The sequence below is a fragment of the Melopsittacus undulatus genome, chromosome Z (assembly GCF_012275295.1).
Source record: "Melopsittacus undulatus isolate bMelUnd1 chromosome Z, bMelUnd1.mat.Z, whole genome shotgun sequence".
Classification (NCBI taxonomy): Eukaryota; Metazoa; Chordata; class Aves; order Psittaciformes; family Psittaculidae; genus Melopsittacus; species Melopsittacus undulatus.
Window position 1 is genome coordinate 48,208,602 of NC_047557.1, and position 13,003 is coordinate 48,221,604.

Below are 13,003 nucleotides of genomic sequence, written 5' to 3' on the forward strand. Positions count from 1 at the left end.
CCCCAAAACAACTAACCAAATTTGGTTGTAGATCATCCATGTCATGAAAAGCCCTCACAAATGCTTAAACAGCTGTAGCAAATGAAAATGCCTTTTGCATGACAGCTCAATCCTTCATAAATGCAGTTATACCACTCTGCATCGTATTTAATTAAGTAAGCTTGGTATTCAGAAAATTATTGACAGCTCTACCAGCACACTGTGTTTTCTTGGCTTAATAAAAAACCTGTTTGAAGCCTGAACATGTAAATTCTAATAGCTTGTGTGAAGGAAGAAAGTCAAGTCTTGAGTAGTGGTGACATGCAATTAGCACTGATGGCAGAAATTAATCATAATGCCTGAGACCAGCTAACTCTTAGTGATGATGTAGTTGACCACTTGGCAATGTGTCGATGTGCTCTGTGCCCACAAACCAAACAGAATAACCTAGGCAAAACTGGAAATGGTACTCCCAAAGAGTGGAAGTAGTTTGATGCTTTTCCATTGCTGGGTTATCAGGGTTCCCAATAATATATTATTTCTGATCCCATGCCAATCCCATTCTTACTCTGGATAAACATTAAGGAGTGGATCCAGGTTAAAACTAACCAAGTTGGCTAAAAAAAACAAACTCTTCTGTAGGTCAGTACCTAATATAGTCAGCTGAGAGCCAAATCAGTGTCAGTGCTAGCACAGGCTGTGAGAATAACTAGATAGGACCAGTCCCAGTTTTACTGGTATGCCTTTGAAATACTTCTACGAATCATGGGCAAATCCAGCATGTCATTTTCAATAACCTTTAATGCCATGTATATGAAACTACAGTCAGGACCATGCAATTATTATTCCGGATGCTAAATACAATTAAATGGTTGTCAGTTTATTATTGAGTACTGCATATTTTAATATCATTTATAGGTGCTTCAATAGTATCAAGTGTTGTGCAGTTTGCTTTGTGCTACAAATACAGTGAAAGTAGATGGGTTTTCTTCTTCTGACATCCTGAAAAGCACATGCAATTCCTCTTCATTACATAAACATTTTTGATCTGCTCACTGGAATACTGAGTTAGTATTTGCCAATACCGCATAAGGTAGGATCTCTATCATGAATAAGGATGTTCTGTTGATTTTCAAGGAATCTAGCCAGAGCTGTACATTTACAGTGATGATTAAGAAATATGGCTTGCACTTAGTGTAACTTACTCAAGTTAACAGTAACTTCCATTATGTTGGCTTATTGCATCTATGCACAGAGATTGCTCCTAATCACTTAACAGCAAACACTGAAAGAATCATCTAAAATTTACCATTTCTACTTCAATGCACAGATTTTTGCAAGCAGAATATGGTTTTCATAGGGAATCTTGCTCACTGCTTGTCAATCCCCTCAGTATTTAACGTCCCAGCGGCAAGTGTTGTATGTGCTATCAGTCTCAGGCAGGTGAATTTCCTAAGCAAGGTAGTTCTGTGCTGATGATCATTTGTACATCTTCTTACTGTTAGTAGAATTGCTTTATAGGGAAGCTGTAGCCTTTGGCCGCAATCAACATGTTTTCACATGACTTGATATAAAGGAAGTCCTACATACGGAACTTACAACATCCTTTACTCCAAAAATGGTTTGTGTCCTGATGTAACTGTTTCTGATCATGGAATTGCACTATACCACTAAATCTAAAGTTCACTCCAGATTTCATCATTATGTCATGTTAACACCTGTTTTAAGGAATAAGAAAATGCTGGAGTAAATAGTGCATAATATAAGATTATGATGTATAATACTGCACAGCCTTCAGTGAATAGCTGTGATCATAGAAAAAGGGATATAAAGAATGGAAATTCTACAATTCAAATTCAAATACATGCAATATTAAAAAACTTCAAAATCCAGGATCACAATTTGTGTGAAATCTTCACCTAAACTTTTTGATCTGTAGGACTGTGTACTATCCCAGCCATCTTCCATTAAATTGTTTTCACAAATATAGAAACCTAACAAACTTTCTGTGGGCAAACTCTACACTGCTTCCTGCTGGTTTCAGAAGGGGGCATAGTACTTCTTTATTTCTTAAGGCATATAAAGGGAGAAAGTACAGTCAATTCATTAAATCTTTTGAGTGGCATGCATAGAGATATTCTATGGAGATCAGGAAACACAATAAAGTGCTGGTGATCCAGAGAATCCTTATAAAGCTCAAAGAAATCAACTTTACATTCAGTAGGAAGGGGTCCTATTCTCATGGACATACACAAAATACGAATAGCTTAAAAATTATACCTTGAAAAATCAGTATTGTAGTTTGTAGAGTGCTTCCTAACACCACCACCCCCCCCCAAAAAAAACCCAAAACCAAACCCAAAAAACTGCCAAAACCAAAAGACAAGGAATACTGAAATTAGAATAACTGTGCTGTGACTAAACTGGCATTGTACATGGTTAGAACATCATCATGTAGATGGGGCAAGATTTCCTAGCAACTTAATCTTATAGATCTGAAGGGTGAGGGTTTCCTGGTCTATCAAATCACAGCAGAGTACAGTGGACCAAGAGTACATTAGACCAAGACTATGTTTAGAGACTTGGTTGCTTACCTAGCACCTTCTCATTTAAATTAAAAAAGGCACAAAAGGGATAAACTGACTCATGCAACTGATATAGGCACGTAAACAGCCTAAAGGCAAAGTGAAAGCAGGCTGGTTCTTTTAGAGGTCAAATCCCTTTGTTTTTACAGACAGTTACATTAAAACATTTGCTCTTCAAGATACACCTTTGTAGATAGTACTAAGCTTCCATAACCATAACATTCAAACAATGGAACCCTCTAGTTGATTGGTATCTCAAGGCTTTATCTCGGTCTTTCTTTCCTTTTAGAACTCTCTTTTTTCCTCAACTGGCAATTTCAAGAACTTCCTATGAGCTAAAGAATTCATTATCAGTCTTCAAAATAATTTATCATGAACTTTAAAATACTAAATTAGTGCTTCATCAATTAACTTTGAGAGTCAAATATAAAAATTGAGCCAAATACAGAGTAGACAATACTGCGCCTTGCAAGTATATTTAATACAGATGTGTGTATTAGGATGATTACCACAGGTAATCTGATGACCACAATAATCTGTATCACAATCAAGAGAATAACACACATATCAGTTGCAGTCAAAAGAAAAGAAATCCTGTATATGAAGGTTTCCAGTGTATTTAAGAAACCTTTCCTTGAAGATAGTTGCAGAAGCCCTTGCTATACACATGAAATCAATGCAACAAAAACCGCTGCTAAAATTATGGTTTAATCCACTTGGCAACAAAAAGGTCAAAACACTCAAAAAACTACAAATTACTCAATGAAACTAGTAAGTTATTCTTCAGAGAATTTTCACCACAAGTTTGTCCACAAGCTGCAAGTGTTCTTCTAATGCATATGTTATTTATGAAAAGAAAAAGTATAGGCCACAAACTGAAAGAAAACATTTATTGAATAAAAGTCAATACTTTCCTTTTAATATCTCCAAGCCAACACTGAACTGACTTTATTCAAGAATGAACACAATGTACAAAAAAAGTATGTCTGTTATAAAAATATGCCATTTTTTTTCTCCTGGTTATTGAGTTGAAAACATTTTGGCAAGTGCAAGATACATTTGGCAAGTAAATTTAAGTCGCTATTACCAATGACAAAGTTCAAATTATTTTGTAATCATTGTATATTTAAGACTCATTGATAAAGTGGCATTGGAAATGTTGACCTCTAAAGAAAAACAATGCATAACTGCACTGCCATGCTTACGCACCCAGACAATTGAACATTTTGATCTTATGTTGTTGTAAATCAGTACCTTTAATCAGTGAAGACTATCTAACCTAATTTGAGCTAGTGAACCAGATAACTGACACCTACCACTGGAATACAATTTCGGAAAGGCAAACTACCACCATGGCCGTACATTTTGTGTGTTGTTTGTGAACTGAGAGAGAAGACTAGGTAGGTTCATACATGTTTTTATCAAGCTGACAGCTGTTGCAATGTGAAATCAGGGGAAGTATGGAAAAAGAATAAAGAATCATTGACAGCAATCCATGTTTATGAACATGAGTGCTCACATGTAAAACCAGATCTGACTAGGCTCAGTTATGCCTTGTTTGTATGATTTTTTTCCCCACATAAAAATTTAACTCAACCAGGACTCAAATCACTGAATTCTCTCAAACCACCACCAAGGAGGAAAAAAAGGGACCATTTATAGAGAGATCTGAAAACAGTGCAATATTAAAATACAATTTCACAACATGTGAAAGAAACATGCTTTGGAACCTGAGCAAAAGGCATTTTACTGACTTAGTAAAAAGTCACCCTGTATGTTGTTTTCATTGGCATCTGTTCTGCCAGATTAGTATGTTGCTCTTAGCAACTTCCATGGCCCCTAAATATTTAGTACACAGAAACTGCCAACTACTGGAGAGGTCTACTAAACTTTTCAGCTAATATTGCAGGCAGTCTGACATGCTGCTACTGGAAATGACCATACAGCCTAAAATTAAGAAAAACTGTAAAAAGAAAAAGAAGCAGCCAAACTTATGCTTTTCTTTTTTAAATAGACTAAAGCGCTTCCACAACACTTAGATACGGTACTACACTGGTTTACAGTCTCAAGGTCAACTCTTTCAAAATAAATATACTTGAACATTTACAACAAATGCCTCATGAACGCAAGCTCTGTCTTTATTACTTCAAGACCAGCTGGATAATAACTAAAATAAAAACATAATTCTGAAGCAGCTAAGTTACAAATCCTTTGTCAGAAACAGGCATGACTTGGTGCCACAGCAAAATCTTCCACCAGTCTGCAGTAAGCAATTTTTATTTTGTTTTCCTGCTTAGCACCAAGGGGGCCACCATACAAAGCAACCTCACAAAGCATGCGGTCATCTACTCTGCTGATTTTGTATGAAATAATAATTTGTGCTTGCAGGTCCTAGATCTTTCAAAAATGGGTATGAACAATAGGTGATTGAAGACATTAATGGAAACTCATTCATTTCTATGTGACTTTAGTGGACAGAAGATTTAATGATTAAAAAGCAACAGAACGTTGTGAGGAGTTGTGAGGGATTAGGGAAGCTCAGGTTGGTGCTTTAATTTGCCTTAAAAACAAACAAAAAACTAAAACCAATCCTAAACAGCTCTATGTTCATGATTCTGGTAGAAGCAAACATGTATATGCCACTGAAAGGCATGGTTGGACCAATCTGATAAATGGCATCATCATCAGAGCAGAACAGCAACTTTTCACTGGAGTAATCACAAAGGGTGAAGGAGTCATCACTTCTCTTGTCATGAGCACAGAAAGCAGTCGCCAAGGCAAAAAAGAGGACACAGGAAAGAAGATATAGGAACCCACATGAACCTGGAAGACAAAAACCACACATTAAACTGAGTTTTGAACATTCTAAGTGACCATTTTTCCTACTTTTAACATCGCTTTTCATTGATTCAACACCTTACAGACTACGCTTAAATGGACTGAACTGTTGCAAATAATGGTATACTAAACATATCACAAAATTACACAACTAATTTCACTTGCAAAGATTTGCCTACATCATCTTTGATATAAAACAGGCTTACAGACAGACTGATGCAGTCTGGACAAGCTCTAGTTCATTGTGGAAAAAGGATAGTGTGCTTACATAACATAGTATTTTTTACTCAGAAATGCATTTTAAAATTGGGCATCATAAACATGCAGCTATTTATAGGTAGCTAATTATGAAGTAGTATGATTGTTTTTCTTACTACTCTACCAGTGCACAGTGCAATACTTACTGGAAAGGTTTCCCCAGGGTTATCCTGCCTTTGTATCTACAAGCTGCATCTGAACATTTGCAGACATGCCACCTCCATAGCCTCCCTTGGACTGCATTTGGTTCTGAATTGAGCTCACCTAGAGACAGAAGGAACAGGGGGCAGAGAAAAGAGGAAAAGCAGTGAGTTATGGTATCCTCCTGCTTCCAATTCTATTTCTTGTTTAGGATTGGTTTTCAAGTGCTCCTTTAGCATTAAAGCTGCATTCCTTTTGCATGAGGACATGTGCAGGGTAGGCTTGCTGGAATTTTCACTTCTGCAGGCAAACTCATGAGGAGAGAGGGAAGAACTGATGCTTGAGCAGAAGTTTTTCCTCTCTCCTAAAGAAAACTGATTTAGGCTTGATTACTCAAACAAATTTAATCATATCTCTTACTAGTATCCAATTCCACTCCATCTGACAAGCTATAATTTACCTCGTTACATGGAAAGTGTTCTTGGCAACTATGATAAATCAGAGAAGTTGACACTGTTATGTTAGAAGTGTAACAGACCACTTACAAAATATCTGCACCGTATGGCTAACTTCAGATAATTAAAAAAAAAGGACTTTCTAAACCAAAAGGAGCTTTTAGTTTGTGAAAGGTTTTTTATTTATCTATTAACATAACAGCATACGTTGTTTTCCTTCACTGCTTTATTCTTCTAGATGGCAGAGAATGTATTGTTTAAACCATACTCAGTCTACCAACTTCCCTGGAAATAGCTTATCTGAAGGTATTTTTAGCCTGATGCAAAGAAATATATAAAGAACGCTTCCCCTCTCGCCCCAAGACACACACATCCCTCTATGGCTTTCACTGACTTTCTCAGCGAAAAGGGAATCCATAGTTTTTTTACTGCTTGTGTTGCATGAGTCAAAATAATAATGTCCAAGTGCCTGCAGGGGGACAACTCCAGCATTAAAGGTTTTTGCCTTTTTCCCTCTGTACCCCAGAGTATACATAACAAGTACACAATGAGCACAAAATAATATATTGAAGGCTACAGCTTCTGAAATTGAACTTGCAGCAAAGCCTATGCCTTCAGGGCATCACTAGCAATTATTACGTGTATGCTCCTTCACAGGGACCTCAAAACAACACTAGAAAACTGCATTAAAACAGCACTGGAGCAATATTTCCAAGTAGCTTGCACATTATTTTCCCCGTCTACAAAGACAAAAGAAATATATTCTTTTCTACAGCAAAGCAAAACACATGCACACACACAAAATGAACCAGCACAATTCTTTCTAACACACAGTTTCGCAAGGCCAATGTGAAAGAGAAAAAAAAAATGCAAAAGATCAGTTTTTTGTGTATCTAAACTCAATGCAGAATCATCTTCTACCTTGGTGCTTTGCTCAAATACATGATACAGCTACAGCAGCAAAGTAAAATTATAGTTGCATTTTTTCTCAGGGCAAAAGTATTCAGAGCCAATACAGACTACAAACTCAGTAACAAAGTGTGGATAAGCGCATCCACATTTATGGGGTCGTGTTTAAGAACTCTGACATTTTATCAAGCTGGTCACATGCACCAACCATCTTCTGTTGCTCACTGGAACAAAAGGAGTTTGAATTTACTCTGGTGGTGTGGTTTTTTTTTTTTTCCCTCTCTCAGATAATAATTGACATACATGTAGATGTACTCACAAGAATGACTTGAGGATGGCATTAATTTCACCTGAATGACCCTTGCTCTAGTGAAGAAGAGCTAGAAAAAAAATCTCTAAGCCATGTCACCTTCCAGCCTGATAACTTGGCTGGCTGAAGTGTAAACTTTTGAGTACTTGTATAGGTTAGAATAATTTTTCTGGTACTTGAGTCACAAACACAGATGCTCATGTTAGTGGGTAAGGAAGTATCAGTCTAAAACACAGAGGCTATTACATCTAAAGCAAAGAGAACACAGCAAATTAAACTTGACTGCATTAGCAGTTCAGTGGCTGCTTTGTATATGAAAGGTTCTATAGAAGATACACAGCATTAAAAACACTGAGCAAAAGCAGGTGTAACAGCTGTAGGCTATCAGGTGTTACTCCTGAAGCATCCTCCTCCTCCTGAGGCAGTCTGAGCTACAAAAACATGCACCATGAAATGCAGTAATTTTTTTTCTTTCTCAAAGACGCCGTTGCCTTCCTTTGATGATACGGAACAAGGTTGTTCTCTCTTATGTCTAATTTAGATAGGGTAAGAATTTAAAGATTTTGGAAAGCGAAGGGGATTGCACCAATTAGAGATCATACAATCTGTTGTGCTGCTTATGTCTCATTAATTTTTCTTCTTTCCTTTTCTTTCCGTTCCTTTTAGAATTAGGAAATTGCACAGACGGTGCAATTTCTTTGAGAAAGAAAAGTGAAAATGAAGAAAAGGACAAAATACATGAACTCAAAGACTAAAAAGAGGAATACAAATCAGAAGAAGAAAATTGGAGATATCACTTTGGAATATGAACATAAAAGGTGGTGGTGATGGGAATAAGAAAGAAACAGTGCACAGAGGACTCCTACTGATTAAATGTACCTTTGACAAAGGAGTGAGACGCTCTACAGAGAAAGCAAAGAAAAAAGCAAAATATTTCAGTAGTCAGAAAGCTACTATGCTCAGAATCATAAGGGCATGTAATATAGAACAATGCTGATGAAAAAAAAGCATAGACCAGATAGCAAATAAGAACCAAATTTATATGGCAAAAGCTAATGAAATTGCAAAAGGCCCTCCTTAAAGTATTCAGAAGAGAGAAGGCACAAGGAGGTTCATGAAGGATTATAATGTCTATACTATAAAGGAACTTATGCAGCAGAAAAACATATGGAAGTTAACATTGTAGTCTTGGAATTTACACCATGAAGAATTAACAAGGAGACTGGATGGAATATTACCACAGTTAAGTTACCACAGAAGAGGCAGGAAAATAGCAGTGTGAAAAAATCAGAGATTTGTGCTTCTGAAGTGAGATGGAAAAACAGGATTATTTTTTGCATACAGATCTATTCTATATGGGATCAAAAAAATTACTCTAGTCACTGACACAGCATATTATCCAAATGAAAAAAAGTGAGAGAAGGAGATAGCCAGTTGGAAGCTCTCAAAATGAAAAAGTTATGTAGAGAGACAATAACAATTACCTACTACCTAGAGATTAACTGGATATTACATAAGGCAAAGACGAGGGCAAGCAGAGGGAAATGTCTGAGGTGAATGAGCAAAGCTGCAGGCAATCACCACAATTCTCACAGGGGGCATCTCAGCTGTGAGAATGAGGAAGGTTCTCACAAGAGGGACAACAAACATAAAAGCAAAAAGCTATGCTGAAAAGACAAAATAAACGAAAAAAACCCCAACAAACGAAACCTGCTAATTTATTCTAATTTATAATGGCTTTCAATATTAATGTAATATATTGTATTAAATGAATAATTAGCTTTAACTGAATTTTATTAAATTGAAGCTATGTTTGTCTGTTTAACTTGCTTAGAGATGTTTTCATACAAATCACTTCCAATCCACTACATTGTTTCTGGGAAAACGTAGCATATTGTTTGCCATGTCAGATTTTCTAGCTTTGCCCTTCCCCAATATCCACCGAGTTATGAAAGTTTTTGTTTGACCTCAATAAGCTGTCAACTAGTTTAAACTACAAATGACCTCACTTGCCTACATTAAAATGGTCTCTTTCCTTTACAGCTCTGCTTTCTACACTGATACCTCTGAGAACTCTTTTTTTCTCCTTTATCAAAAAGTATTCTCCATCATTCTAATCTCAAAACATTTTTTTCCTTTAAAGAGTATTATTAAGGTCAAGAAGTTCATTTTCATCATTATCTACATACAACCCTTTTCTAGGGTGCATATTACTCACTTTAAAAACAGATTGACATTTCACATAAATATGAAGCTATACACAAGAAATCTCTCCTCATAAGCTGATTTTCAGTATCTGCCTTACCTTCTGGTTTTCACTTTCAGGGAGATAGAAATATTTATTGCTCCTTTCATCTACAGGAAGCCACAAAACCTTGCCTCTAACATTATTGCTTTACTCTGGAAATAATTCACGCTGCAAATAGGGCTACATAGTACAGAAAAAGCTCAAAAAGAACACCCAAGAAAATTTGTGTGCACCATAAACTGAGGTAAATTAGTTTTACATAAACTATATTTTAAAATAGCCTAAAGCATTTAAGGTAAGAAGTCTAATCAACTATGAGACATTCAGAAGTTCTTTAAAGTACTCTATATTTTCTAGATACACCTCTATTTTAGTTCATACGTGCTATCAGAACAAAGTATTCTATACAAAGCCTATACACTTTATACAGAATCTGCTAGGTATTGTCCACAAATAGAGGAATTTTAAAAATTATATTCCATAACCCTGAATGCAAGAGTTTAGGATTCAGGAGTAAGATGCTGGTCTCTTTCATAGAGATTCTTTCTCATAGTTGAAAAATTAAAAAAAAATGCTGCAGCCACAATATACACATACAAAGTTCCTGTATTCTGTTTAAGTTGAAATGTTCTTCATCTGCTCATGCTTACCGAATTCATTCCACTGAATAGATCCCCAGATCCTACGTGAGCTGTGTGAACAAAGTTTGTTGGCTCTCCAATCATGCTTCGGTCAATCCGCCGCCGTCTTTTCTGAAAGGAAGGTAAAGAAACCATCTAAATGAGAGTCACTGAAAAGGCAAAACAATGTGTGTCAAAAATATAAAAGTTAACTGTCCATAGGATACTGCATACACCGTGAGACTTTTTTTCACAGTCAAATAGCATAGTCCAAATTCACAGGTTAAATAAGACACTGGCAATACCGTCCTTTGCATCTTTTACTTGAAGGCAGAGTTGAATTCGGCTTTGAGCAACCTGGTATAGTGGAAGGTGTCCCTGCCTGTGGGAGGAAGGTTGGAACCAAATGATCTTTAAGGTTCACTCCAACCCAAACCATTCTATGATTCTATGATCTACACCAGACCATGAGACCAGCACTGATATCACTCTTTGTATTTAGGAGTGGTACCAGTGGACCTACCATTTAAGTCAACAACACTTCTGTAAATTACCTTAATACATTCCATGCTTTATTAACAGTATTTGCAGTATTTTATGCATTAACTTCTGCCTATATTTGTATTTAAACGTTGGTGTGACAGATAAAATTTGAGGTTTACTCATCCAAAACAAGAATTAAGGATCAAAGAGCATTAATACAGTCTACAAAAACACTAACTTACAGAATTTCTGATTTGCATGCCATGGGGACTTACGTCACCATTTGTAATACCCTTCATGGCGATTTTCAGAACAATGCCTTGAGTCTGATCAGGATTAGTCACAGACAAACCTTTACCGAATACCGTATATGCATATAACTTCCAGTCTGCATGGTTATAGTGTGAGCTGAAAGGGTGCAGTGCAATAGTGAGGAAGGATGCCATATTAGAGACTCCGATTCCCACATGGTAAGACAGAAAACAATTGCTTAACTTCTTCCCCCATATAGTCCCTTGCCTTCTCAGAGTCACAGATTCATTTTTTATTAATGTAATAACATACAAATGAAAGACCAGAAGCAGTAAGGACTTCCTCTAATTAAATCTTCTTTGGTTGCCTGCCTCCAGCTAAGTATTTCATCTAAAGGAATAAAACAAGAAAACTTATTCCTTAGGCCAGAGCCAGGGAGCTTACACAGAGCAAACCATGCAGTGTGCAGTCACTGTATGCCCATATCTGTATTTGAAAAAAAAAAAAAAACCCAAACCAACCAATGACCCCACCCCAAAATAAGCAAACAAAAAAATCCCACCGGACCCGCAATAACCATACAATAGTATGAATATCTCCATTTAAGGTGTGTCATACAAAATACAGATGTAACAGCTAAGAAACCACTTGAGAGCTTAACTAAAAGCTTCCCATCATCTTAAAGTCCATTCAGTCTCATTTTTAAAAGTATATCTGTTTCTAATGCAATGAGATCGTAAGACCACCCAGACTAGAGACACGAAGGTACATGCCTCATGAGTGGGCTAGCTGCTATTGAAACACCACTACAGATTAAATCTTTATGAATCATAGCCCACAACTATGAGAATACGTCACTGGGCTTAGCCAGCAAGTACAAAACACATTTAATCCTTTAACATACCTTTCCCCTATTGCTAAAGTCAGATTTTGGTACATTTCAGTACCTTATTGCATCATATTAACAGCTGGGGTGAGGAGAAACACATAAAACACACAGAAACAGCAAAACCAGAATGATCTATGCTCTACTCCCAACAAGTCTAACAATATCAACCAAGTAAAACAATTATAGCTATAAAAACATCTTCACATATTTGAGGCCTTTCATAGTGAAAATGTTTATGAAAATTAACTGAGATGTCTCAATTACAGAAAACATTAGTAGAGTTCACAGAGCTACAAATAGCCAAACAGAATCTATTACCATGCTCACAAATGCATTAATATTTCAATCTGGAAGTCAAGCTCACTTATACATACAGTATACAATATCTTAAGTTATGCATGATATCAGATATTAAAGCATACGTGACCCACACCAGGCTTCTGCTTCCACTGGATGAGAACTGCTGATCTGACACATTCAGGACAAGGAGCATCTCCATCAGATCTGGTGATCATTTTAAATGCACTTTGCTGTATTTACACAATATAGTATTGCAATATGCTGTGGCACTGACAGAGAAAGAAGCTCTAGAGTGCTGTATGAAACCCACCACTCCAATTAAACTTGTTTCAGGCCTGTAGCAGTTGACCTTCTCTCCCTTAAAAAAGGCAAAAAATAGCCAACAGCCACAGTTAGATTCATTTATATGTCTAAACAATAAAGCCATGATTTCTTGGTTTTAGTAGAGTTTTGAAATGCAAGGTTTTGATGCAGAGAAAATGTATATAATCCCAAAGCTTTCAGATTTTTTTAATTTACTTGTTTTGAAAACAACCAAATCCTTTCTTTGTGCAACTCAACTTCCTTTCCTCCTTTACTTGCTGCTAAGATCACTGTAATGCCAGTAACAGAACTAGAATGCTGGATCTTGTGACTGTAAATGACTCTCTTGCTAATCATCTGCTAGTCAACCAGTAACCAGTAGTTAAAGTGAACTGTCACCAAATATTGTTTCTTATCTGAAGTGAGTTTGTAT

General features: G+C 36.5%; 1 protein-coding gene across 5 annotated transcripts in view; it reads right to left on the reverse strand.

Moving 5' to 3' along the window:
* Nucleotides 1-3,024: 3,024 nt before the first annotated feature.
* Nucleotides 3,025-13,003, reverse strand: part of CDC42SE2 (CDC42 small effector 2) — an 81,392-nt gene continuing 71,413 nt past the window's right edge. For all 5 annotated transcript variants that reach the window (XM_005154904.3, XM_031054431.2, XM_031054428.2 and 2 more), the window contains 3 exons: nucleotides 10,374-10,475; nucleotides 5,807-5,924; nucleotides 3,025-5,387 (listed from right to left, as the gene is read on the reverse strand). In XM_005154904.3, the coding sequence (XP_005154961.1) occupies nucleotides 5,826-5,924; nucleotides 10,374-10,475 (201 nt within the window). In that variant the 3' untranslated portion in view covers nucleotides 3,025-5,387; nucleotides 5,807-5,825. The remainder of the gene's footprint in view (nucleotides 5,388-5,806; nucleotides 5,925-10,373; nucleotides 10,476-13,003) is intronic.